General features: G+C 35.9%; 1 protein-coding gene across 2 annotated transcripts in view; it reads right to left on the bottom strand.

Annotated features, from left to right (window-relative positions):
* Positions 1-17,509, bottom strand: part of IGF1 (insulin like growth factor 1) — a 54,348-nt gene extending 36,839 nt beyond the window's left edge. The window contains exons 1-3 of one of the 2 annotated variants that reach the window (XM_088055215.1): positions 17,282-17,509; positions 14,790-14,860; positions 12,847-13,003 (exon numbers count right to left, since the gene is read on the bottom strand). In XM_088055215.1, the coding sequence (XP_087911341.1) occupies positions 12,847-12,997 (151 nt within the window). In that variant the 5' untranslated portion in view covers positions 12,998-13,003; positions 14,790-14,860; positions 17,282-17,509. The remainder of the gene's footprint in view (positions 1-12,846; positions 13,004-14,789; positions 14,861-17,281) is intronic. The other variant, XM_005527879.3, reaches the window with a different exon arrangement.
* Between the last annotated feature and the right edge of the window lie 9,263 nt (positions 17,510-26,772).

Consider the following 26,772-nt stretch of genomic DNA (forward strand, 5'->3'; position numbering starts at 1 on the left):
GGTCTAAGCCACTAGTATCTGAAACTCCTAAATAAGACATCCTAAAGAATTTTGTGAGAATATAAATTAGATTTTCCTGGTTAGAAGACAAAGAAAATGCTAAAATATGCATTGTCTCCAAGGTTCTGCAGTGATTATATTTTTTTCTCATGCTTGGTTTTCATTCACTGTTGTTTGTGGTGCATGTTTAGGCTTTGGCACCTTGCGAATGAGGTTAATAGAATGGTAGCACTTACAATACTTATTAACTACTGTCTGTTCCAGAATGCCTCATGGAATATTTATTCAAATTTAGCCATCATTATTTTTAGCTTGCTTGGGAAATTATTAGCTTTCATCTGATGCCTCACATATTTATGCTAGAAATAAGAAGATTTCATACTAAGCGTATTAGTGTATTTAACGTCAGAGCGGAAGCCAAGTCATTATGCCAATTCTTATTTTGAAGAGCTTTTAACAGTGATGGCTTTTTTACAAGTAGTCGATAAGGTCCGTAAGCAAAATTAAACAAGTAGCTAAGGACCCTGACTTGTATTTCTAAGGATGCTCAGGCAACTAAAACCACAAGCATAAAAAAAAACCTGCCTAGGGTCACCTATCATTGATTTTAGCAGAAATTAGATACATGACTGCTTTTGAAAAATCTCTTGAGTGTCCATTTGCCTCTTCACTGCCCAAAAATTACTCATATGCCTTTAGGATCTTCAAAGGTCTCACTGGCTATTCATGAGACTCATGCTGATTTTTGAAAATAGAGTAACACTTTTCAAAAGTTAGTTTTTGATCTTTTACATGTAGCCATATACCTATCACAAAATCGAGACTAATTTAGGCACTTTAGCAAACAATTTTGCTAAACTTTGACAAATTAGAGAGATGGGCAATCACCAGCCACTGAAGTTTAAGAAGGGTGAGTGCTTGACTCTGTTCCTTGGATGGGGTAATCCTGGTTGTGTGAATAGACCAGGGAACGAGAGGCTGCAGAGCAGACAGGGACCTGGGGGTTGATGGCAAGTTGAACCCCAGCCAGCAGTGCCCTGGCAGCCAGGAGGGCCAGCCCTGTCCTGGGGGCATCAGACCCAGCATGGCCAGCCAGGCAAGGGAGGGGATTGTCCCCTCTGCTCTGGGACAGCCTCACCTCCAGTGCTGGGGGCACTTCTGGGTGCCACAAAATGAGAAGGATCTAAAGCTCTCGGAGAGCCCAAAGGAGGGCACAAAATGGTTAAGGGCCTTGAGGGAAAGCCGTGTGAGGAGCAGCTGAGGGCAGTTGGTCTGTCCAGCCTGGAGGAGACTGAGGGCAGACCTCATTGCAGCCCACAAATGTCCTTGTGAGGGGAAGAGGAGGGGCAGGCACTGATCTCTTCTCTGTGGTGCCCAGTGGCAGGACCTGAGGAAGGCGCATGAAGCCGAGTAAAGGGAGGTTAAGGCCGGATATTAGGGAAAGGTTCTTCACCCTGATGCTGGTTGGGCACTGGAACAGGCTCCCCAGGGCAGGGGTCACAGCACCAGGCTGACAGAGTTCAAGAAGTATTTTGACAGTGCTCTCAGGCACATGGTGTGACTCTTGGACTCTGGTTCTCTGCAGGGCCAGGAGTTGGATTCCATGATCCTGATGGGTTTGTTCTAACTCAGCACATTATATGATTCGATGAAGAACTGAATGGTAGACGATCTTTAAAATTACAAACCTTTCAGGTTGGTCTGAATAATGTTAAAAATGAGGAGTTATTTGATGTGCATGTACCCTTTTCAAATCAGAAACAGATAGTGTCTATTGATTGCTCAAAAGAGCCTTTATTTGCTGTATTTATACACAGAAAATAAAATATCAGAAGTTCAGTGGGTAGCTCTTAGGAAAAAACAGGTGACTAGTAAGAAAGCAATGGGAATCCAGTCAAGGGAAAATATTTGTGGCATAATGACACTTATGGCCAAAAGACCTAGGAAAATCAATGATCAATGTTTTCTTTAGTGAGCATAGCACAGAACTCATGAAATAGAATTCCTCAGACTAACTCCCACTATCCTCAATGAACTGAGCTAAAGCCATTTGAAGTTAACAGATAACCCTGAGTGAGTATCCATGGACTCATAATTTTGGATTATGAAGAAATTCCTGGACAGGACCAGCCCGGATTATTAACATTACTATTTTCTCCATCTCTGGCATCGGCTTTGTCCCTTCTTTATTATCCTACATATCAGATTTTCCTTAGCATTTTCTCTTTGCCACATGAAAAAGTAAAAATACACTTTAAAAATATTACATTCTAAAATAAAAAATAAACAAGGTACTTCCACCTGTTTCATAGTTCAAATATAATAATTTTGCATTCAAAATCTGTTGCAAGTTATTTAATTCTTGATGGGGCAGGGAAAGCTGTATTTATTAAAAAAAGTTCTGTTGTTTTTTCACAGATCTGAATTTCATCTGTTTCATATCAGACTATAAACTTCTATTTGAAAAGAACAGCAGACAGTAAGAATATCACCACTTATGAATTCTGCTCATTTTATTAGTCTTCATTTTAGTGATAACAGGAAATAGTTGTACTTTATTGCATCAAGTCCTACTGCTTTCAAAAACTAAAATGAAATGACTGGGAAAGAAATATTAGAGGAGTTGACTTAATGCTTAATGCCATTGTAGCTGCAGTTGTAGAATTTAATTCCATTTTTTGCAATAAGAAAGATAAGGGTGAAATTCTGCAAAATATCTTCCTTTTTTTTTTTTTTTGTAGTGAATAGATTTTCTTGACTATTCCACTTTTTAAAATGTTTGTATCTTGGAATAGTTGTATTAAATCTAGTGTATGTAATTCCTGAAATAGTGGTGGAACTCCTTAAGTTATGAAATAATTTTCGTATGAGAGCATCCTTTAAGCGAGAGCCTCATTTCTACCCCATTTTCCTCAAGCCAAACCAGCTGGGAATAGTACAATGCACAATGCTAAGAGCACCTTGAAATAAGCTAAGTCATATACATTTTATTCATAGAAAGTATAAATAATTCTTTCTTGGTTTTAGTGCTTGTTTTTACTCTGCTTCAAAACAATACAGTTACTGAAAAGGATTATCAGTGTCCAAACAACCTAAAGAACAGTTCCTATCCCCATAGATGGTTTGGAAATTTTAAGTACTGTGATTACTGATCCCTGCAAAGGGATCACTTTAGAGAAGATCATGAAATGTGTATGTCTTTGAAGAGGTTCTGTGCTTTTCTCTATTGTCTTGGATGAAGAGGGGTGGGTGCTGGAGTGAGGAAAGTAGAGATGCTTTGTGGTGTTGTTTCAACTCACTGAATGGTTTACAGCCTCAGATGGGATTCTTTCTTAGCTCAGTCACATTATTGCTTTTATAGGTGAACTCATTAGGTTAGCAGTAGCTATATTTTAAATCTTCCAACTGATAAACAGCTTGGGTTGGAAGAGACCTTTAAAGATCACATAATCCAGCCCCCTGCAATTAGCAAGAACATCTTCAACTGGATCAGATATTTCAGAGCCCCATCCAACCTGACTTTGAATGTTTCATTGGCTGAGTATCTCAAAACTGTACTTGAACATCATTCTGTGTCCTTTCTCCATGACAATACCATGATAAAAGGCACAGCCCTCTAACAGAGAAAATCCTTCTTTAACGACATCAATATTTAGCTGTCTCTGTAGATTAGAAATATTATTATTGTCTTGGTTTCTTAAAAAACTGCTGGGAAATGAGTAATCAAAGGAATAGAAATGATCTTGTGTGAACGGCAGTGTAAAAACTGCTTCATTATTTGTGCATGGAAAAGTGCACCTTATTTTTCAGGAATAAAACATGAAGGAGTTTTACTTGCTGTAACATGTAAGAGTATATTCTATCTATTATATCAAGAAAGAAAATATAGATAAGCTTTTCCCTTGCGCTTTTACTGTATCCAACTGGAGTGCTTTCTCTAACAGGATTCACACTTAGTCAGACTAAAGCCTGGGAGTTTTTAAGAGCTAGAGGAGCAGCTCTATCTGGTGTTACCTGGATAAGGCACTTTCTGGGCCTTTGCTCAACTGTATTATACCATAGCAGCTAAAATAAGCTTGGATTTGCTTTGATCTAAAATGGGATCTGCATGAGTGCATCCTTACCTCTATATGAAAGGTCATTGTGTGGTTTTAAACAGATTCATTCCACCAAAATTTTGGCTCCTAATGGAGGGTCCTTACTCAACTGACTTAATGGGCATAAGAACACAATTGCTACAGCTTCCTTGCTTAATTTAGGGGAGAAGGAAAAGTATGTCCTAGGGAAAATTAATGGCTTAATGAGAGCCCTGAAAGATTTTTAGTCCTCTCACTGACTGCAGGAGGAGTTTGAGTAGATTCCCAGCTCAGAATCCTCATTTAAGTGGCCAAATGTAGATGGACTGAATCTGAACCAGAATCTCCTGATTTTAGATCACACTCTGTTCATCATTCAGCAAGTTCATTCTGTATGTGGACAAAACAAAACAATGTATGTCTAGAGAGGTCTGAATTTGAAAGTCTTTTGTCTGAAAAGACATGAAAGGAACAGTATAATCAACAACCTAAAACACAAATGAGATATTTTTGAATATGTCTGTTCTTTATGTAAATCATGCAGGTATAATAACATCACCTATTCTTCCTACACCTCTGTCCTCTTGAAAAAAATGAAAAAAACCAAAAGCCCACTACCAAAAAACATTATAAGGATTTTTTTTATTACTGAATTCCAAAATTTAAGTAGGATTCTAATGCTAATTGTTTCAACTAGTGCCTCTGTTTTTCATTCTGTGCCCTTTGATTTAGAGTAAAATGCCAGAAACAATTAGAAAAAAACCCAGAAGTTTTTTAAAAGCAAATATATATGGTGTTTTTGCATTTAATCTTAGCTATATATTTCAGAAATAAACATGGCTTTTATTCAGGACATGTATTTGCCAATAATACATTTGATTGAACTAGGAAAATTAGACATACTATCAGTAGCTTGCTCCCAAATTACACAAGAAGAAATTAGATACATTTTCAGTAGCTTGCTCTCAAATTTCTACAGTCTATGAGTCACCAGATTCTTCCTGCCAAACTAAATATGTCTGTGAAAGACTGGAAACTTTAATGGAAAGAAACATAAAACTTGAAATACGTAGGAAAAATTAAGGTTTTTTTCATGGAAGACCTGTTGACTAGTAATTCAGGAATTTGGGGGATGTAGAAACAAATTATTACAACAATATTATTATTTGTCCAAAGAAGATTCAAGGTAAGAAGTGTATTCAATTTAAACCTGCTATGTTAAGCTAAAATAGATATCCTTATTAGCTTTCATGTAATCTGAAGTAATCAATGAAGACTTACAAAAAAGAAGCTGTAAAACTTTCATAATAAGAGTAGGAGCTCATATCCAGTTGTTTAGGTGGGGTTGAATTAAAAGAAACTTTCAGTATAGTTAATGCAAGTCTGAAAAAAAAAAAATCCCTCTTGTAAATGTGATTTATTCTATGTGGTCTGGAACAGCCATCAAACATAATTAGGAATGTACTCATCTTTTCAGATCCACAATCAGAATGATATCTTCCCTACAACATTCCCCATGACACTTAGACTTTTTATACCTTTGCATAAACCGTACATTTAAAAATTTTCTTTGGAATACAGAGCTATGAAATATAGAGTTTTTGTGCATAGTTTAAGATTTTATCCATTGCCTTACAAGGATATGTCTGTTAATGAACCTTCTTTTGAAGTAAAACCAATTTTCAGTAGCATTTGTTTTACTTAGAACCTGCTGTTTATAGGATTTGGAGGTATTAAGTGTTTACTTTTTTGGAGATAGAAATAGTGTTCCTAGAATATTTATTTTCAGAAAGAAAACAGTTCACTGAGCTGGACTGAATCAGGATGGTCTGAGCCAACCCCTTCTTTTTTTCTGCATACTCAGCCTTGTGTAAATTTCTGCCCAACACAGAAAGACACGAATAATATAAACAAATAATTCTGTATAAAAAATACCATATAATTTCAGGTTTGTGTGAGTCATAATTTCCCAAAGGAAGTGCTTTAACAGGACACTCTTACCCTACTTCCACACTTTTATGGGCACATAAGGAAGCAGAAGGGCCTGCAGTCTGGAAGCATCCTCTTACTCTGGAAGTGTTATATTACATAAATGGGAAGACTGGGATCACAGCTGAATTTCAAAATAAGGTGGGAAATATTTAAATATGCTGTACACTCAAGAAAAAAAACCAAAACAAAAAGCAAGAGACATATGAGCCCTAGAAAGTTTCTCTGATAAAAGGAAGCCATTCCAGTTTTCACTAGCAAAGGATTTAACATGAGATAAGCAAATGCATTCTGCTTTGCCTAGTAAGGGTAAGGACATTGAAAAGGTAAATTTTATCTGTGTATGGGATTCAACCAGAGAACACAGCATGTATATTGGACTAGGGCTGGATTTTTGTAGGAATTTAGGTAACTTTCCACAAGCTGGACTCACCCACTGGTTATTATATGGTATATCCCTCTGAAGACTAAGGATGTGTTAGAATTTTTGTTCTCAGAACCTCATTTACTGTTGCAAACATGAAATATGCCTGTCATTACTTAAAAGTTAGACTCAGCGTTTGGGCTTTATCCTTCACAATGGTTTTGCACTAAATGCACCACATAGAAAGTAGGAAATAATGGCTTTTCCTTCCTCTTGACATTGAAGTTCCTGTGGTTATTACCAGAGATAAATTTAGCATAATTTCTTCAATAAGTGTACATTTGTGGTATTTCTTTTGTCTTGATTTCTAGACTGAGAAATTACTTAACTGTTGGTTATCCCTTGCATTTTTTGTCATATTCTTGAACAATTAAGCTTGTGTCACAGGGAAACACTGACATTAGGATATGGTTTAATAAACAAGTCCAGATCCAACCTTTTTTAGCAAAGGTCTGCGATGGCTTTAAGTCTCTATTTGATTTTCACTGAGGTGAAAGGGTTTGAAAGATGCCTAAGAGCTAAAGTGCTGAATAAGCCCTAGAGAAATGTCTCTGTGAATTTCTGCCTTTGAACGAGTACTGTGTGTAGAATGCTCTTCATGCACAGGTAGTAAATGCAAAAGATTTTCATGAGCAGAGCGTGTGGTTCTGCCAAGCTGGATGATCTGCTTTGTGACTCCTGCTGCTGTAGATCAAGAACCACAAACACTTTATTGATACCAGAACAAAGAGGTCCATACTCAAAGGTTTTGGCTGATTGCATAGAGCATGAGCTGGAGTTGAAGTCAGGGAAGGGTTTTTCTTGGTATTTAAGATTCAGTGGAAAAGTAAGAGGGGCAGCTATGCCAAGAATTAATGTTGATCTTGCCAAGAGCTTCTTTGAGTGACTTTATCCAACATGAGACTAAACAATGTATTAAATATACATATAGCAGTTAGGGAATCAAATGTCAAGTAACAGCTTTCTGTTATTTGAGACCAAATTTGAAGCTTGGTCTAGTGCATTAAATAAAGGTAAACATCATAAAAAGCATTAACATCTCCAATATCTACCAGCTAATAAGAACATATATAAATTGAACTTCTGGAGAAAATGTACTTATTTGGTTTTGATAGTAGGCACTTTTTGAACAGATGTTTCTTGTTGAAATTTTGATCAATGATTTGTTTCCAGTCACTTCATTAAAATTATCATCACTACTGCAATCCCTCTTAAGGAAAATGTTGAAAAATTATAAAATCCTTGGTGACCTGAGAAACTAGCTGTAGAGGAGACCTGTTGGCAGGGGCTAAATTTAGTGTATATCAGAGGCTAAATCCTCCTAGACTTACTCTGCAATCCATGGAGAAAGAAGACAGAACCTCTCTATCTGTTTTTAAAGATGTAACTTAAGAAGATTAACGTCACTAAACTAAGGTTAGCCTTTATGAACAACTCCTTACCCTTTCTTAATGTGGTAAAAAATGAGAAAATTCTTTCAAAGACTGGCTTATTTTCAGAGAACTTTCTCAATGTTTACTACCAGGGGCAACAAAGCACACATCAAACTTGTGTCAGCTGTTTGACTCTACAGTGATATCATTCCAGAAGTCAGAGCTGTTTTCTTTCTTATGCAGCTACATCAGTGGCTGTACCTATAGTTCTGGCTCCCTAAGCACTGACCTTGCAGAGCTGGCTAAAGCACATCTGAGCTCCTTTCCAGGTTAGCTTCCTTGTAAGAAGCAGGGAATCTAGGGATAGATAGAGGAATGAACTCAAATCTTCCATAGATACAGTATTTGGACATGAATGGGGCATGAAGCCAGACCAAGGAACTTACAAACACTCTCAGATCTTGCCGTGTGAACACAGCCAAGATGACCAGTGTTTGTTTGCAAAGATTTGTAAGACTGTCAGTGACACCAGAGTCTGTGTGTGTCTGTGGCAGCTTTTCAGCTTGCCTCTGCTGGGCTTCTAACATTAACATTCCTTTCAATCAGGGATGCAGAGAAGAGCTAATGACTCATAGCTCCTACAGGTATGGAGTACTTAAAGAACTGAGTGCCATGCCATCTCTTGTAATTACGCTGATAGGTTTGACAGGCCTAGAAACTTTAATAACATCTTAAAAGCAGACTTCCTGAAGTAAACAAGAAGCTCTTAACTAGAGGGAAATGAGAGAAGCAAAAAGTAATTGCCTATTGCTCTGCTGCTTGTTTCCTCTTTTCTAAGGCAGCAATTCCTCCAGATATACCTTAGCTCTACAAAGCAATGAGATCTCATGACAGCTCTCAGCACCCAAAATTATGTTCAGGGGCTTATCCTGATTTTCTGATGATTATAAATAAATAGTTTTACATTGTGCACAGCTGGGGATTTTCCCAAGGACAAGACATAATTTTGATTGTCTTAGTGGACAAAAAAAAAATGCAGAAAAAATTTGCAGTAATTCTCCACAAAGCAGTTAACACAGGGAACATTAAGCTAGATGCCAGAAAAAACCCATCTTTTATGGGATTCATTGCTTTAGACATGGAAGCATGTGCTAGATCATTCTCCATTCTCTGGAGAATATCAGAGGAACTCTAGTGTCTCAGGTATCTAAACTGAGCTCTTTTCTTTTTTAAGCAAGTGATGGTTCAGAAGATTCACCACAAGACTAAAGCAATGTTTTTAGCAGAAAAAAAGGTGGAGTTTTAATTCATGAAGCTGATTGTCATGGTTTCAAATATGTATTGCCATCTAACTTGGGCTATAGATATTAGAAGACTGAAAATGTCTAAGGAATTAAGAAATCTGTTTCTTTATTGGCACTTTTGTATGGTTAGCAGGACTGCTATGTATTTGCTGTAAAGGAAAAGGTATATTTTCAAAGGACAAGAAACAAGTTAGAAAAAAATATAGCATTTTCTCCTTAGAACAAGCTACTGGATCTCACAGCAGTAATAGCCCTTGGAAAACATCATGAGCAAGAATGAATGATTGTTCAGCAAATTCACCATTTATGAAGAAATTATTTATTTTTTTTTTTACTAATTTACAAAGTAAATTCCTGTGATAAGATTAGACTATTCCAAGGAAAACTTTCCCTCTATTAGGCTTTCACTTTTATAAGTTTCATGTAATTTCTGCTTTAAGTTTTTCCAACATTCTCTGCTCTCAGTGTTGTTTTGCGATAAGCATGCTGTGGTAGACCTTTCTGGACATTAAAATTCACGTGAACAATGAAGCTATCCCACTTGGTTTCATGACTGTTGTATCCAGAGGTTTTAACATGGGAGAAACATTGAGAAAAGCTGTGTTAAAGTGTAGCCACTTTTGCAGCTGCGGCCAGGTTCTCTGTCACTTTCTCCTAACAAAACCTAGCACGCAGGAACATGAGGGGCAGTTCTCCTAGAGAGATGTCCCTAGATAGAAAGTGGACAATCCACTTTTCTCTGGTAAATCACAGGAGACAAAAAGCTGTCTGAGGAGCAGCCAGTGCTGGTTGGAGTTAAATGTGACCTTGGAAAAAAAGCAGATGCTCAGTTTGGGGAATGTTGTGTTTTTCCTTAAAAATCTTTGAAAAATACTCCTTGTCAGTCTATCTCAAGACAAAAGGGAGTGGTGGATACCACATTTGACTTTCTCTTGAAGTCAGTACTTCTCTTTGTGTGTGGTAAGCAACTGAGGCATCTCCTCAGAAGCTGTAAAGGATTTCTTTTTATAGCTAGAAAGTTAGGCAGAGTAGACTATATAAAGGAAATTTTTGTCTTCCAGTTCTAGCCATAGATATAGCCTTGTGGTTGGGAAGTACAGCGTTTTGACAGAAAGTAATACAATTATTTCTATCTTCACTTCCACCCACATCTCCCAAGGAACAGTCCAAAATTTGACCTTGACTCTGAACCAGGAATTCCACCTCCAGCCAAAAGGTATTCTTTATACTTGGAATCTCTAGTGAAATACAGAGTGATGGAAGAAAAAATTTTCCTCACAGCTATTTCCTGTGCAAGTTAAAGGCAAACACTACCATTGATTATACTTTATTTAAAGGAACCCAGAGTATGAGAATAGGCTTAAAATACTTCTTTCATTGGCATACTTTTTACAACAAAACAAAAATTTCATTGGGTTTTTACCTCTACAAATAATGTGGTATTCTTAAAAAGTCCCAAGAAATCAAGCAACATTTTTACTTTCTAATAGTATGCTACATTCTGTAGTACATTTGATATGAAGATCTCAATTTGTTTTACCGGTGTTACTGGGCTTACTTTTCTCTAATTTTGTGTTTTAGATTGAACTCTAACAAACAAGAGGGAGAAGGTTAAAACATGAAATTTCTTCCTTACAAATAAGAAGTAGCCAGGTAGAGCACACACATTTCTTGGCATCCAAGGGGCCACATGCATGTCAGCTTCATAATGCTCCTGTTGAGTGATACAACTGCAGTCTATTGATTACAACTGTGCAAGACTTTCCTAAAACAGGGTGGTCATTCATAAGCAAAACCTTCCATATTTTTCCATACAAAAAGAAGGTTAGCGTTTATGGTGCCATTATATTATTTTAATTGAAAACTCAGATTGTCAGAAAACAGCAAAGACTAGAGAGAAAGTCTAAACTGGCAGCAGATAAATGTCAAGATTGCAAAGGTAATGATCTCCTTTGAAACATTGGAAGCCCATCCTGGCATTTTAAATTAAGGGTGACCTAGCCTAGGGTAGAGATTTGAAACATTGTGAAACTTTAGAATAACTGAGATTGAAAGCAAAGAGAGTTATTGCTAATGATTAGCATTTCACATGACCTCTTACCTTGAGGATCACAAAGTACACCTAACAGTAGGTCTGATTGCTGGGCAGTAACAGCTACTCTTGTGGAAAGCAAGCATGAGAGGTCTCTGAACCGGCAGCAAACATTTTGCTGGCAGAGAAGCACCTGAGATACATACACAGTAAAAGAACAATTGCTCTGCTGTTCTAAGGATGTATTGTCTCATTGTTTTCTGGTGCAGAAACAGGAGGGGGAGGTGACAGTCTTTACATGCACTCCAGCAATAAAACATTTGTAGGACACTCATATAATCCCTAACTCTGCTGCTAATAAATGCAACAGACTTTGGTTTATAAATGAACACCTGAGGAGTTTGTAGGAAAATGTAAATTCCTGTATGAGAGACGACCGTACTTTTAACACTAACACCAGAATGCTAAGCTAAACAGCACCCTGGAGCAGGTGCTTATGAACAAGAGTTGAGGTGTTAAATACAGAAAAGAAGGGTTCTTTTGTGAATAGTGGATTACTTTGCATGTGTAAAACCAAGGTTTCAAAAGTGAAATTGAATAAAATATGTCAAGAAGATAGTGAAAATCTCTACAATTTATATGCTGAGGAAATTGAGATTTTCTGTAATTAAGAAGTGCAAGAGTCTAAATTTTTGTTTTTATTGCAAGCAAGGAGAAAACATTGAAAGCAATGAATAGAAATAAATGGGAATAGGGTGGGTATGATCAGAAAACTAAAAATGGTAGCTTAGATGAGAAGAAGCTTCAGCCAGGAGGGACTATCAAGAATATCAGAGAAGCACCTATTGTTATTAAAAGTAAATGCTATCTTCAGAGGCTATAGAAGCACAAATTCTATTATGTTTTGAAAAAATATATTAATGAATGTATTCAGAATTAATATATTTCTAGCTAAAAGCTTCTTTGTTATTTAAGTGGCAAATAGATGAACATCAGAAATAGATTTATATTACTTAAAAGTTGAGTATTTCTTGGCCCTCACTATTGCAGAGTTAATTTTATCTGTTGCCTGTACTGGTGTCAGTCTTCATTATTTCACCATGCATGAATTTTCCTCCACCTGTATTTAAATGATGAAGCATGTGGATACTTGGATGTGGTAACTTTCTGGTTGCTGCCTTCCAGCTCTTATTTTTTCCAAACCAGATGTTGAAGCTTAGTGTGTTTTTAATATGATACAGTGTGTACTTAAAATGTTTACTGTTAGTCTGACATAGCAGGTACATGTAGTTCTGCCTCATGAGTGTCTCGGGTTTAGTATGTGGTCTCATTCACTTAATTTCAGTGACAGGTCAGTGGAAAGCAGGAACACAGCAGGTGGAATAGCAACAGCTGGAAACTGGTGAAAAACAATAACAAGTCTGAAAATGAAAATTTGTCAGAAACTCAGAGAAGTTGAACACAGGCACAACTTTATTCTTTACTGAGGCTTCATGGTAACTGAAGGCTTGAGCATCTTCCAGATACAGGATACCAATCCTAGCTGGCAGCCTGGATGATCATAACTAAGCTCATTTAGAGCAACTGCATACTCCAATGGATTACATGAAGGTGTTTAGCAGTTAAATGAGAGAAATGGTGGACTTACTGAAGTAAAAGCCTCTGTCTCCACACACGAACTGAAGAGCATCAACCAGCTCAGCACCACAGAGTGTTTCTGGGCCAGCAGCAACAGAACTGGTTAAGGTAAGCAAACACAGGCCAAGGTAGAAGAAATGGATGTAGGACACAGTGTGCATCTTCACCTGCCAAGAAAGCAGAAGCAGTGTCAGAATTTCCCCAAAGAGTCTTACAAAAAAATGACTCCACCCTTGTCAATGAGAATGAATATGTATTGTGATTTCTTGGACAATAAACATGGAATCAGGAAATGTCTCACCATGATTTTGCAACTACTTGTTGAACTACTTGTAGAACCTACTTGTTCTAGTCCATGTATTTTGGAAACAGATTATTCTGGTGAATACTCACAATCACATCTAGTTATGGAGCCCTGTAGTAACTATGACTTATATTTACTTTTGGAAAGCAAAATATGGAAGGGCGGAATAGACAAAGGGAAGCCTGGAATAATAGGAACAAGGAAAACAACCTTGAATTTGTTTGTGTCAGACCAGATAAACTAAGAGGAAGTATGACAGGTGCCTGCCAATGAACTGTGGGAAACAGGGGTGGCATATGATGGAGAAGAGCTATTTAAACTAAAACCAACATTGTCACAAGAATAAATGGCTCTAAACTTGCTGTAAGAAAATTTGGCCCAATAGAAAAAGAGCTCATTATTAGTGCTCCACAGTTCTCCAGCCGCCTTAGAAAGGAAAATACCAGGACAAACCAAAAATGTTGCAAGGTTCACCTTGCCAAAGTTACAGGAAATGATGTGGGATCTTCTGTAGCAGAAGACCACATTCAGTGACTCTTACAGTCCCCTGGTACTAGCAGGCCAATGTTTGGAAACATTTGAGAAATTAACAGGAGTGTGAGTTTTAATCCTTTAAAGATTTGTATTTTTGCTTGTTGCAAGCAGCTATACGTCATTGACCTTCATTGTACCCTCTTTGGCAGCTGCGGCCATGAGGTTTACACGGAGGTGACAAAATTCTCATTTACATTTGGTTACACGCTATCTTTTTCCTGTACTTTTCACTGAAGAGAGGCCAGTCTGCAATGGGTGTAAAATTGCACCAATCTGTTTATCCACTTCTTTTTGTATCCCTTTATGTTCACCTAATTTCTTACCCAACATGCAAAGAAGACAGTTTTTTCTTTTGATACTAGGAAAAGCTATTTATGTGTAGTAGCAGGACACTGAGTAACGTGCTTAATGCATATTCTGAACTTATTTAGATCACTTGCCAAAAATGATAGTTTTTAAAGGTGTAAATCTGCATTTAATTTCATTCTCTTTCAAGGTTAACATTAGCATTGTAGTCAGGTAAGAAGCCACAAATCTGTCTTCCACATACAGTTAAACTTGGTTTAGAACTGCTTTGTGTTAGCAGTCTAGTGTAAAGTAGTTGAAGTAAAATGATTAATCTTCCCTAAAGTTTCTTTCAGGGTTTCAGGGGCCATTTAATCTTTAATATTTCTTCACTGAACTTTTGAAAAAAATATGAAGTTATCAATTTTCTGATCAATTGGGATCTGATCCAATGGGGTATTGAGCATTTTTTAGTGAATAATTTTTAAGAATTCTTATTTTCTTGGCAAGAGACCTTAGTGCCTTGCTGGATGAGTCCCTTATTTCTGTATTACAGTGAAAATACTGAAAAATTTTAAATCCCATGATATATCAGAAAAAAAAGAAAGAATAATTATTTTCTCATTCACAAGTGTCTTTACCCAACTTTGCCACGCAAACCCCAACAAGCTCAAACGCATGGACATGACTTCAATGGCAGATGGAAAAAGATCAGATTATAAATGAATGATGATAACATGAGGCACTATTTTCTGTAATGATTCCATATTTTAACAAGTTTCTTTTTCCCTTTGCCATAATTTTGAATTTATAAGATAAATGTGATGCACCTGCAGTTTAAGATGGTTCCCAGTTCTGAGGAGGTAAAGCAGAAAGCTGTTTAGCACACTGCCTCAGAAAGCTGAAAGACATTACAAATACAAGAACATTATGTATTTAACAATTTGTTCTCGTATAACATTTGGTCCAGAAATAAACATAAATTTTAGACATTTAACAATTTTTTATTTTTCAAGACTTCTCAGCTGGCTTGCATTTTCAGATAAATATCAGTACTGAACTACAACAAAACAGATTATCTACTGTTTTTCCTTTAGTGGAAGCCAAAAAAGGCTGCACAGTATAAACCACAGAGAATTTCTAACTTTATCTCAAAAATTTAACAACAGTCAAGAACTTTCAAACAAGTAAAAACTTTACAGAAAAGAAAACAGGCTCACATGTTTCTAGGGTTCAATCAATTATTTGATAAATTAAGTACTGTTTCATCAAAGCAAATTCCAAAACATAGTTTAAAACTTTAACTTTACTTCATCATTTTAATTAAACACAACATTAATTGATTCAATACGCTCATGATAAAATCAAAGTATGCCTTTATATCTGAGGGGAATATTCTTAAGAAAATACAAAGTTGTAATCCAATATTGCTTCAGGTTCTCTCTACAATCAAGCAGAGTACTTACATTATCCCCAATTTAACTAGAAAGTTGAGAGCTTAAAAGAAAACGCATTGGTGTGTGGGTGGGGTTTATCAAAGCATCTCATTACATGAGGAAATTGAATACAGGTTCAAGATGAGCCTGGTTAAGCACTTCTTTTAGTTTCATAGAATGACTGACCATATTTTCACAGCTGGAATTTCCTCTTTTTTCAGTAAAATAGCCAGCTTTTGCTGTATTCCTCTTTTAGTAGTCCAGAAGAGTAACACCACAAAGGAATGTCATATATGAACACTCTACATCTCATTTACTTCTTAATTCTTCTATGTAAGTTCCCTTGTTTAACAAACTATCACTTGACACAAGTTGTGCATAAGAATTCTTCACATGCTTGGTCATGTAAGAACATCTGCAAGAATTAGGAGTATCTTGAAGGAGGTAACAATTTTTTTGGAGAGTATATGCTACAGCAAGAAATCAGGAGTTTTATATTTAAAATTACATTTTATTCCAGAGGGGTTGGGCCTGATTATCAAGCTATAGTAGAAATGTGCAATTATTATGAAATATCAATATTCACTAGTAATTGTTATATAAATAAAGTATATACACTCTGGAGCAGATCAAGGTTTTAATACTGTTAACTTTGAGCAAAGAATCTGGGCTACATGCTAACCTAAATCAATATGTTCCATTGATTCCAAGGAAGCTTGGCAGGATGCACAGCTGAGGAACTAGCACATTACTTTTATGTCTCTTAGTGTCTTGCTCAATACTTAGGAAAAAAAACCAAACAAAACAAACCCCTTCATCTTTCAAGAATATTGGAAAGGTTGCCCATTTATACATTAAGGGAATGATTTCATCCCTTGCAATTACAGACCTGTAATTAAGTCATTAAAGAATGAGATAAGTGTGTTTTAAGTGTAAGACTAACTAAAAAAAATAATTAGGCCCTAAACAATTAAGATAATTCTTTCAACTACATAAATGTCCTTGCAAAATACTAAGGGGAAAAAAAGTTCTTGAAGGATATAAATATGCAGATAATGGAAAGCTGGACGGGTGCCAATTGACAGAAACAGAGGTCAATGCACCTACTGAAGTCAAATTTACCTAAAGACAGTTTATATTATTGTGCAGAAATTACAGGGTCATAACATCAAACTTCACATGCAAACTTTCCTGAAAAAGCCCTCCCTAGAAGGGAAAACTTGGAGATGAACATGTAAGGGAATTTCCATTTTCTTTATGTACAATTGCTTAAGCTGTACAAATATGCAAGGTCAGCAAGAGTCGCAGCTGGTTTCTAATGTAGAAAACAAACTGAACTTCTCATTTACTTTTAATTTATGAAAGCAAAAACCAAGTAAATGCCACGATGCTGCCAGAAAATTGCTGCAGTGACAACATCCCTTAAAAGTTTCCTTGTGAAAGCATGAACATTTTCTCTATAATTGTGTATAATAAAACTGCAGAAACTTAACATGTGAATAATACCTTTTTGCCTATAAAACCCTGCACCTGCAGAAAATAGCTAAAAGTTCTTGTTTTCAGAAGCATTCATTAACAGTATAGACAATGATGTAAGTGGACCTTTTAATAATGACATAACTGAAATATTAGAAAGTTCTCTGAATAGAAGTGAAATTTAAGACATGTATTTGCAATAGTTTACCCTTACAGTTATCTATGTAATTGCAACTATTACATACAGCCATTTTCCAGATCACATGAAATTGCATGTTCAGCAATTTATAAATAATTCTCAGTTCTAAAATAATGTTATTGAAAAGTGCACAATACTCCTCAAGCCAGCAGCAGACAATACACAGCAAAATAAAACTAAAAAATTATTTGAAATAGTAATAAAGATTTACCTTCAAGAAATCACACAAGCAGCACTTAACTAATTGTGTTGAAAGACTGTTGATTTTTTCCATTGCTTCTTGAAAGTGCAAAGTCTGGAAATGAATTTGTTAGCAGTAATGATGAGAAAAAAGAAATCCAGAGAGATGTGAGATGTTGAGAGCAATGTCACATTTCAATATTGAGGACTTTATTCCATTGCGCAGGCTCTATCTGCTCTGATTTTAGCAGTGACAGTGAGATTTAGCAAACAGAAGAGGGATTTAGAGAAAATCCTCACATTTATCTACATTACACAGACACTGTAGACAGGAAACAGCTGGGGGAGCATTTGCCTCTCTCTCTCTCCCTCTTCTGGCAAAGTTACCGAGTAAGGACTTTTTTGGGCATGGTGACAAATAACATCATACCTTTGCATTTTAAAACTAGAGCACAGAAGCATATTTTTTTCCCTTTAAAAGAATGTGAATTAGTGACTGAGGGGTTAGCAGACAAAAAGAGATTGTGCTGCCATGAAAAATAAGAAAATGTATTCTGGTTAACTTTCAGGTGGCTGTGTGTGCATTTGTATTTATGTGTGTGTGTCTGCATTTCAAATATATAAAAACTTAAATACATATGGGCAATGTTTGTATATATGCATACACCTTTATATATATATATATATATACATACATATATATATATACATTTTATTTCTGCATAGCAGCATAGGTATTTTATTTATATAGTACAGAAATGCAGACAGTTATCTACTTTTCCCTTAATGTGTCTTTACGTTATTAAACTTGGCACGTCTGTATGCTGAGTACCAATTAAAACCTCCAACTCTTTCTGTGATTAACCCTAAGATAGCAGTTTGTAATTCTCTAAGCATAACAGAATTGTTGAGAACTACTTGTAAATAGGGAAAAATAGCTTTGTGATCTTTCAGCAATCACACAGGAGAAATCATGTAATTTCCTAGAACTTACAGTGCTATGACTATAGTAACACAAGTAGCCTGGTTTGGGGGACTTCCATGACATTTATCTTAAATCTGTTGTTGTAATTATAAAGTGATAGCCCCCCCTCCCCCCTTTTTAGTACTAATCTTCAAATTTCTCTTGATAACAATTTAGATGACACTGGGAAAGAGAGAATTCAACTTTATTAGTTCTGCAATACCTAACTTCTGCCTTTTTATTTTTCCTCAATTATGAGTATATTATAAATAACACCAGCTGGCCAGCAACATGCTCTCACGGGTTATGATGTCATTCAAATCCCTCAACTGTGTTAGTGGCTTGCAATGTGCTCCAAGCCAGCTGTTTTTCTATTTATAATGTATGCTTGCATTTCAATACTTAGCTATTGAGAATAAAGTTGTGATGTTGTTTTATAGACTCAGTTTATACTTGTTACCCTTTGGGTTTGGAAGATGGTATTTAAAAGTAGAGGATTAAACAAGGCTGCAGCTCCAGAGACCAAACACATGTCACAAGGAGTGCATGATTTCCATAAAAGCTGTTTCAGAACATTGCATTTTGTCCCTGTCCGATTCCACTAAGTGAGGGTTGCATGCTGAGGTGCTAGCTGTACTTTATTATTGAAAATAACAATTGAGATCATGTTGGCCCAGATCTGCTCTCAATTTTCAGATCCACCTTGAACTATAGGGTGCTTGCCAGGCAGAAAGGACACATTTACTTATTTGTATCCTCTGTGAATGGCTAATACTTTGCTCTGTACTGTTTTAAACAGTGTTTGGTTAGCTAAGCTGATTAATCTTTGGAACGGATTTCTTCTAATGTACCATAATGGCAGAAGCACAGAGGGTTTTGAGGTAAGTTTGCTTAGTTCAGATAAAACTAGTGTTTCAAGTATTCTGATACACATTTGTATCACAGGTGCCGTATTTTAATGTTCTGGTCTATTTTATTCTCCCCTCTGCATTTCAGAGGTCACTGAGTGGTGGCACCATTCTGCACATACTTTGATGAAGCCTGCTGCAACTCGTAGGGCATGTATCACTTATTCCACTAGCCTTAGAGAAGAATGTGGGAAGACAAATTAGAAAGTTCTGATAATATTTTGCTTTTCCAGCAAACAGATAGGTGCACACACTTCTGCCTTTTTATTTCTAAATAAGAGAAGGGATACACTCCTTCATAACCTCCCTGCTGCCTGGGCTTCAAACGCCCTTCTTACTCCTCACTGCTTGCCTTCTCCTTGGTGTCACCAGTCTCTCTTGGTCATGAGAGCAGCATGCAGTGGAAGATTCAGTTTTGGGCTGTCAGGGTAATCAGAGAATCACAGTGTCTCCAAACAACTGGTAATTCTGGTTCTTTCCACAGAGCCATTCTCAACGCCTTTCCTCAACGCACCTGACCAGCCTAAGGTTCTGCTGCACTTCTTTATTTTGGTTCTTGTTTTAAAGTAGTACTGTGAAAAGGCAAGAAAACAGAAGAGATTCAAGAAAGTTTTCCATTAGGGATTTTTAGACTTAGTGCAGTGCTTTTCTTCACTAAGAAGTGATTCCATTTTTTTTAACAGAAAATTAAAAATCCCTTAGGTCATACTGATCTGGGGATCACTACTTTACTAAAATATAGCTTCTATGCTGGTGATAATATTCTAGTCAGTACAGCAGTCAGTTAACTATTGGAAATTGGTTCATTTCTCCCTTGTTAAATATAATAACTTTTAAAACCACTTAAAATAAAGTACTGTATGACTGCAGGCTTATACAGTTGTATACATTCCTTTAAATAAAATGCACCTGTAAACTACAGAGTTTATGAGAGTTTTCAAAGTATTTACAAAAGTTGTACGGATCAGAAAAGTTTAATAATTGGAATGTGTGTAGCTGTTCTACTTTAGAAGGCAATAGCATATACATCATTGTTTGGCTTCTTAAGTGTAACCTGTGGCTTCATAGTAGCCACAAAGATATATGAAATGTGTGAGAGATGGAATCAGGTATTTAGGAATTTAGGTGTCCTGATCCTCGTCTTTTGTACTTTATTACTCCAATGATTTCACCAACATGCTCTAATGCTATAGAACTCGTGTGTCAGCTTTTCCAAGGGACAACTCTGTGTTATAGAAGATAGCAAATATAAAAATATGCAATTATCCTAATTTATATATTGTCCCTACTTAAATCCTTTCTTAAAAGGTAGAAACATTGCCACAGTGCCTGAAAACACCTGAACCAGTGGGCCTTTTTCTTGGATTCTTCTCTGTTAGCTCACTCAAACAAAAAGCAATTTGTAGCGGTTGTTTGGGTTTTTACACTGTTTTTTATTTTATTATTTTACACCATTACAAGTTTTCCAATAGAAAGCCAAGATAGAACCACTCAAGTAGATAGAAGCACTGTAATAGATATCACCACTATAACAGATATCACTCAGAGGGTGATGGGGCAGAGAGCATGGTTTAGGAGAGGATGGAAGAGGGCAATAAACACCGTGGCAAAAAGCTGTTCTTATTTATATAAAATAGCAGAGACAAGTTTTTCTTTAGAGGAAGAGATGAGGGGGAGCATTTTATTAATATGGAATTCTGTGTTCAGAAGTTAGAGATTAGTCAAGTATAAGGTGGAACATTCCTTTCATCAAATCAATAGTTGGGAAGTCAAGAAAAAAAAATCATTTTGCTAGTTGATTTGAGCTAAAGAACTTTTTTTTAATAAAAAGCCTCAAACACCTTCTGTAATGGTGACCTAAGCAGCATCATCACTAGATGAAATGCAAGTAAATAGATTATTTATACATAAATAACAAATTTGATGGGAAGGATGAAGGCATGCAGTCTGAGCTGTCCTTACTTTGTCAGTATTGAAGAGACACCAAGGAGAAGGCAGTGCCATGGAAAACAGTTTCTCATTTGGGCAAAACAGGGAGAGTGCAAGCTTCATGTTTAAGTTTAAGAGAGAATCACAGAAATTGAAATCCTTTGTATTTGCTGATCAAGAAAAATATGAGTGTTTCAAGAGCAGGTTTAATGGGTTAGAAAGTCCAGAATTACAGTTTATAGGTAGCAGTGGTAGAAAAAAACTGATGGTAGTAACAACTGTGATGGTGTATGGTGAAAATACTCTGATGAATAAGATAAAATTACTTCAAATATTTAATGTATAGCACTAATTACAGTAGCTACTGTTTTGAATATCTTTACATTAACATGGGGTTTTTCTTGGTTTTTGAAACAAATGTGCTGAGAGGAATACAAAGCCAAATACTGATCTTATTTCCCTACTCAAATGAAATATACATCAACTATTGGGTATAATTGTTCACAATTTAAACAATTAAATTTTTAAAAATTATAATATATTATGAAATTATACATTAATTAAGTGGCATGAGATGAGCTATAGCTATGACTGTAAAACAAAAATACAAAATATTAAAATTATTATTAAATAAATAGAACTAAAAAGCTCAAACAAAATGTGTTTCAACATTTTTGAAAGCATTTTTTTAGTTTTTGGGTTTTTTTTTAATTTCTGCTTTGTGGGAAATTTTGAAATAGTGTGTCCTGATTCAAAATAATCAAAATACCAGCATTTTCCATTAAACTGGAAATTCCCAGTTTTAGCTGTTTGCAGTCTTGCTCTCACTTTCCCAATATTAAGTCCTGAATAGGTCATCTTTGCTCAAAAAAGTTGCTTACTTTCTTATTCCTGAAAGCAGCAAAAAGTAAGAATTACAAAAGAAAGAGATTTAAGAGATATGACTGCGTAAGCTGTATCCTTGCAAGCATAGAAAGAAGGTAAAATGTGGGAACTGGGATGGGCAACTGTTAACATACGTATGTGTATGGAGGGTGATTTCTATGAGACATTTAAGTGCCTCTGTCACAGAAAGAAAAGTGAATAACCTTAGATACTCCCTTAATTTCCTAGACTGTTTCTTCCACATTTAGATGAAATGTAGAGACATATTAAGTTTTTTTCTGAGTCATCATTAGCATCAAGGCTAAATCTGTGCCCACGGATTTTTATGAAATAGGGTCTATCACATATGTTTAATGGTATTTTGTTTTTTCTGTAAGTTAGACTCATGAATGCCAATGCCTATGTGTGATCTTTTTCTTTTAATTTTAATTGCTGACTTAGGAAAAACTGTCAAAAGAACTGAATACTGTAAATTTTACTATGAGCAGGTTGTGTATGTCCATATAAAGCAAACAGCGTTAAGAAAGTGGCAAAAATGCCTATCTATTTTATCTTGGCCTGAAGAGTACTTGCATGAGTTAGACACTTCAGAAACTACTCCTTATTTTACTTAAAAGCAAACTCTATTTGGAGATGAAATAAGATGTCTCTAAACAAAAAAGAACATCTGGTTTGACCATTTTAAATTTATTTAATTTACAATTAATCTGGTTCTTATTGTATGTTTAAGGACTATTTCTTCTGGGTTCATTTCTGTTCACTCTCATGATTTACTACTCAGGAGGGGCTTATCCCATTAAATTTATTCAGTTTTTTGTGGACTGAAGCCCGTATGTTCTGCATGGTCAAATATTGAGTCTGTCACTGACATTTTTCTGTATATTTTCTTCAAATAGAAGTTACAGATAAATCAGTCACCTCTACTTTGGCTTATTGATACAGAGGTTAATTTTGAACAAAACATTAAAAGGAAATGGAAAAAAAATTAACCCAAACCCATAAACAACTTCATCTAATTCTGATTCTTAGATTTTGGTCAACTGTGTTTTCATCAAGAAACTGCTGAATAATTTAAGTACTAAAAAGAACCCACAGAATGGCAAAGTTGCTCCAAATAAAAGCAATATTGACTCTGATTCATGGTGCTTCTCTGTAACAGAATTGTCTGATCAAATGACCAATTCTGATTTCCTTTCCCTATTTTCATCTTAAAATATGAAGCACATTGAACTGTAGCAGAATGATCTTAACCCATGCATGGATTTTGTGGGTCTGAGCAATATCTGCTTAGTAACCTTGATGTATTTTACGCCCTTTATTTTTATCTGCTTTACTTTGATGTTATTTTGTCTTTGCCTGTGGTATTAGGTTTTCTGAAAGGTGATGGCAACTTAGGCCATTGAGACCAATTTTGCAAACCTGTGGTTGTGGGTTTCAGGGCATCCTGTATGTATAAATGAATTAAAACAAACAAAAATGCACCTTTGATCTCTAACATATCTTAAATATGATTACACTGAACTTGGCTTTTATTACAATTTCTACCTTTGAATGACTTGAGCCACTGGAGTGATGTCTCCAACCAGTTCCATGTTTTCCTGTCTGTGAGATAGGAATAATAGTTACTTTAGGTTCTTTGAGAATCACAGAAGGGAAGCAGAGCAAGCCATATTATGTATTTTTTGGAAAACATTATCATGGCTGAAAGAACACCTCTGTCTGTTTATAGGAAGTGACAAGCTACTGTGCTAACCTTGCACATGTTATGTCTCTGTCATCTTCCAAATGTGTTAAGCACAGCTGGAAGAATTCCCAACAGATGCTTCCTTTTACTTATATTCTTATTTTTTTTCTCTTACACCATTCACAAGTGTTCTTGTCAAAGACCTACTTCACAAAACTTTTTCTGGAATGATTGTTGTATGATACAAGTACAATCAGTATGATAAAAGTATGATAAAAGTTTATGCTTCATTACTATGCTGGTTATAAAAGCAAGGCTGTTATTTAAACTTGAGTAAGAGAGGAGTGACGTCTCTAAAGACAGTGAAATGTAACTGGAAAGGGAACTGCATCCCATGAAGTGGCAGACACCAGTGCCTAACTTATGTATTACTTAGGATGTAAGGGAACAATTTATTAATTAATCCTTTATCTAAATATGGACACATGACTGGTTTATAGAATAAGGTCCTGTTTCTACAAACAGACTCATGAGCAATACATTTTTTCCAGTCTCTGAACCTGCCTATGAGTTGAACCATGCCCCTGTGCAGAAAAAAAAACACCTTTCTGGCAAGGTTACTGGCTGGGGTGCTTTTCACTGGTAATAATCACCTGCAGTGCCAACTGGGCTTCTTTTGGTGCTAATAGGTGGTAACCACACTTTAAGATTGGTAAGATAATTTTTGATCCTATGCAAGCTTTCTGTGATAGTTCAACCTCTTTTCCTTCAGTGTGATGCAGGATTTTAGATTTAAAAAAACCCAAACAAAGTGAAAAATCATGAGTATGATACGAAAAAAGAAAGAAGAAAGTAAGAAAACATGTTATAACTTCGTTAAAGAAGGGCAAGTCCTGTGAGGAGTATCATGGTCTAGAAGTTTAAATGATGAAGAGAAATAAATCTTGAGCTATTTTCTTTCATTGTTTGGAATTTTAGCTTTTCACACAAAAGATTAAGAAAAAGAGAGTACATTTACTTCAAATTCTGTGTTATCCATTTAAACAGGACTCTCCTGTTGCTATGTCTATATTACAAGTCTCATGTTTCAGTTTCCTAAATCTGTATTTTTCTTGCTTTTTCTTTTTTTTTTGTTACATAGGGTATATGCTACATCTAAGATTATTATTGCTTCTTTAAAAAAATGTTACTTTTTGAGATTTTTTTTTTAATGGGCAAAAGCATCAGCATTATGGTAAAGAACTGAATACTGATGCAGTTTTGAGATCATCACGCATCATCAATGTTTCAAAACACTCTGAAATTTGAAAAGCCTAGCAGGCTGTGTAGCAGATTTTATCAGTGGAGCAAAAATCTTCACTTAGTATTTGATTTTGAAGGCTTCTCATTCTTTATAAATTTCTATTTCTTTTTCCTTTTGACATAAAAGAAAATGTACATGCAAGCACAGTATCTACCTGTATTTTGCAATTCTTGCATTTATTTGGGATTTTTTTAAATACTTTTCTGCCTTCTGGTGAATGATTCATATTTTAACAGACCTTTTTTTATGTGGCTATAGTCACTGTAGTGGATCTGTATGGGACGAGGTCATTCAGAATCACAAATCTAAGCCAGATCAGCTGTGAACACAAGATCACATTTCAGCTAATAAAGCAGAGCAGAATCCAGCATTGATGTGGTTTTGTGCTGGTTGCAGAAGGAGACATGGTATTTCATTCTTCATCACATTATAGGGGTGAAGGCAATTGTTATCTGAGCTGGCATAAAGACTGCAGGTACAGAATTAACCTGTCAAAACTCCAGAAAATTTTAACAGGCACACTGAGTTTTGTTTGAAGCTTTGTGTCATGTATGCTTTTAATATTTTTATCTAGTAGAAGAAGCCCTGAAATTCAGTACCAATAACTGAACCGTGGACTCTAGCAAGACTGGAACATATTGGCTTGGAATCAGTTGTTTTATTAAAATTCTAGAAATGTCTTTGATACTCTTTACAGAAGATTATTCTGATAAGTGCATTAAGTTTGTTTCTTTTATTCTAATATTTACTGATAATTTTTATAATTTTCTTCTGCTCTTATTCCTGAAATATTATTTACAGGGGAACAAAGAGTATACTAAGTGCTTTTCTGTCTACTTTTTGTTGTGGCAGCTCTATATGATTCTAGTCATATTGCAATACATGTAAACTTACTGCTCACTTCACTACTGGAAAAACATTTGTCTATTTTGCCAGTATTTCTTCCATCATAAGAATCTATAACACTGCTACTGTGTAAAAATAACATCCCTTTCACTCTAAACTAAGTAATGGGATTTTATGGTTGAAAAGTCAAGTGTAGGCTATGATAAGAATAAGATACAGTTGCACCTGAACCCTTTCATCAGCCTCCACTGTGCATTCAGCTTCTTTCCTGAATGAAAATTGAATGTTTTTGGGGAGCTACTCTGTAGCTGGATAATAGGAGAAAAAGTATGGACTCAGGGTTACCTGAGGGAGCACATATTTGGCATCTCCAAGACCACTTGTCAGGCTTGCATAAACATCCTTCTGAATAGCAAGCATATAATTTCTTGGGCTTTGAGCATGGAACTCACTCTTTTTCTTTACAGTTTACTCCTCTTGCCACAAAAAGGGTATCTCATTCCTATTTAGTAAAATTATTATTGCTTCTCTGTGGGTACACGTGGCATGTAGTATCAAGAGACTAGAAAAGCATCCTGTATTTTTTCAGTGCCATACTTACAAGCAATGTTGGGTTTGGGGGCTGTGCCTACACTTCACTGGCCAGACAACCCAGGCACCAGCCCTTTTAGAAAATCACAGCAGAGAAGGTCTCACAACATGCTCAGGTCTTGACTCGAGGCTCAAAATGCACATCTCAGCTGGGGAGCTCAGAAGTCCTCAGTTTCACTGTCCTGATGTAGTCACAGGAAACTCACTGACTAAAGATTGCCTGAGAAACAACCTCCTATAATTTTTATGTGTCTCAGTTTTCCCAGAGACAACCATTTCATGACCTTGCACATCAAAAAATCCAGTGTGATCCAGATGCATTGTGTACTAATTACTTGTATTTGGTAACCACTGCTGGGTTTTCTGGGCTGTCAGGTGAGCTGAGAATGAAGAGCAGTCTTCATTCCAAACA

This window comes from Pseudopodoces humilis, chromosome 5 (assembly GCF_049639895.1).
Source record: "Pseudopodoces humilis isolate 2021_Gansu_Grassland_sample_001 chromosome 5, ASM4963989v1, whole genome shotgun sequence".
NCBI lineage: Eukaryota > Metazoa > Chordata > Aves > Passeriformes > Paridae > Pseudopodoces > Pseudopodoces humilis.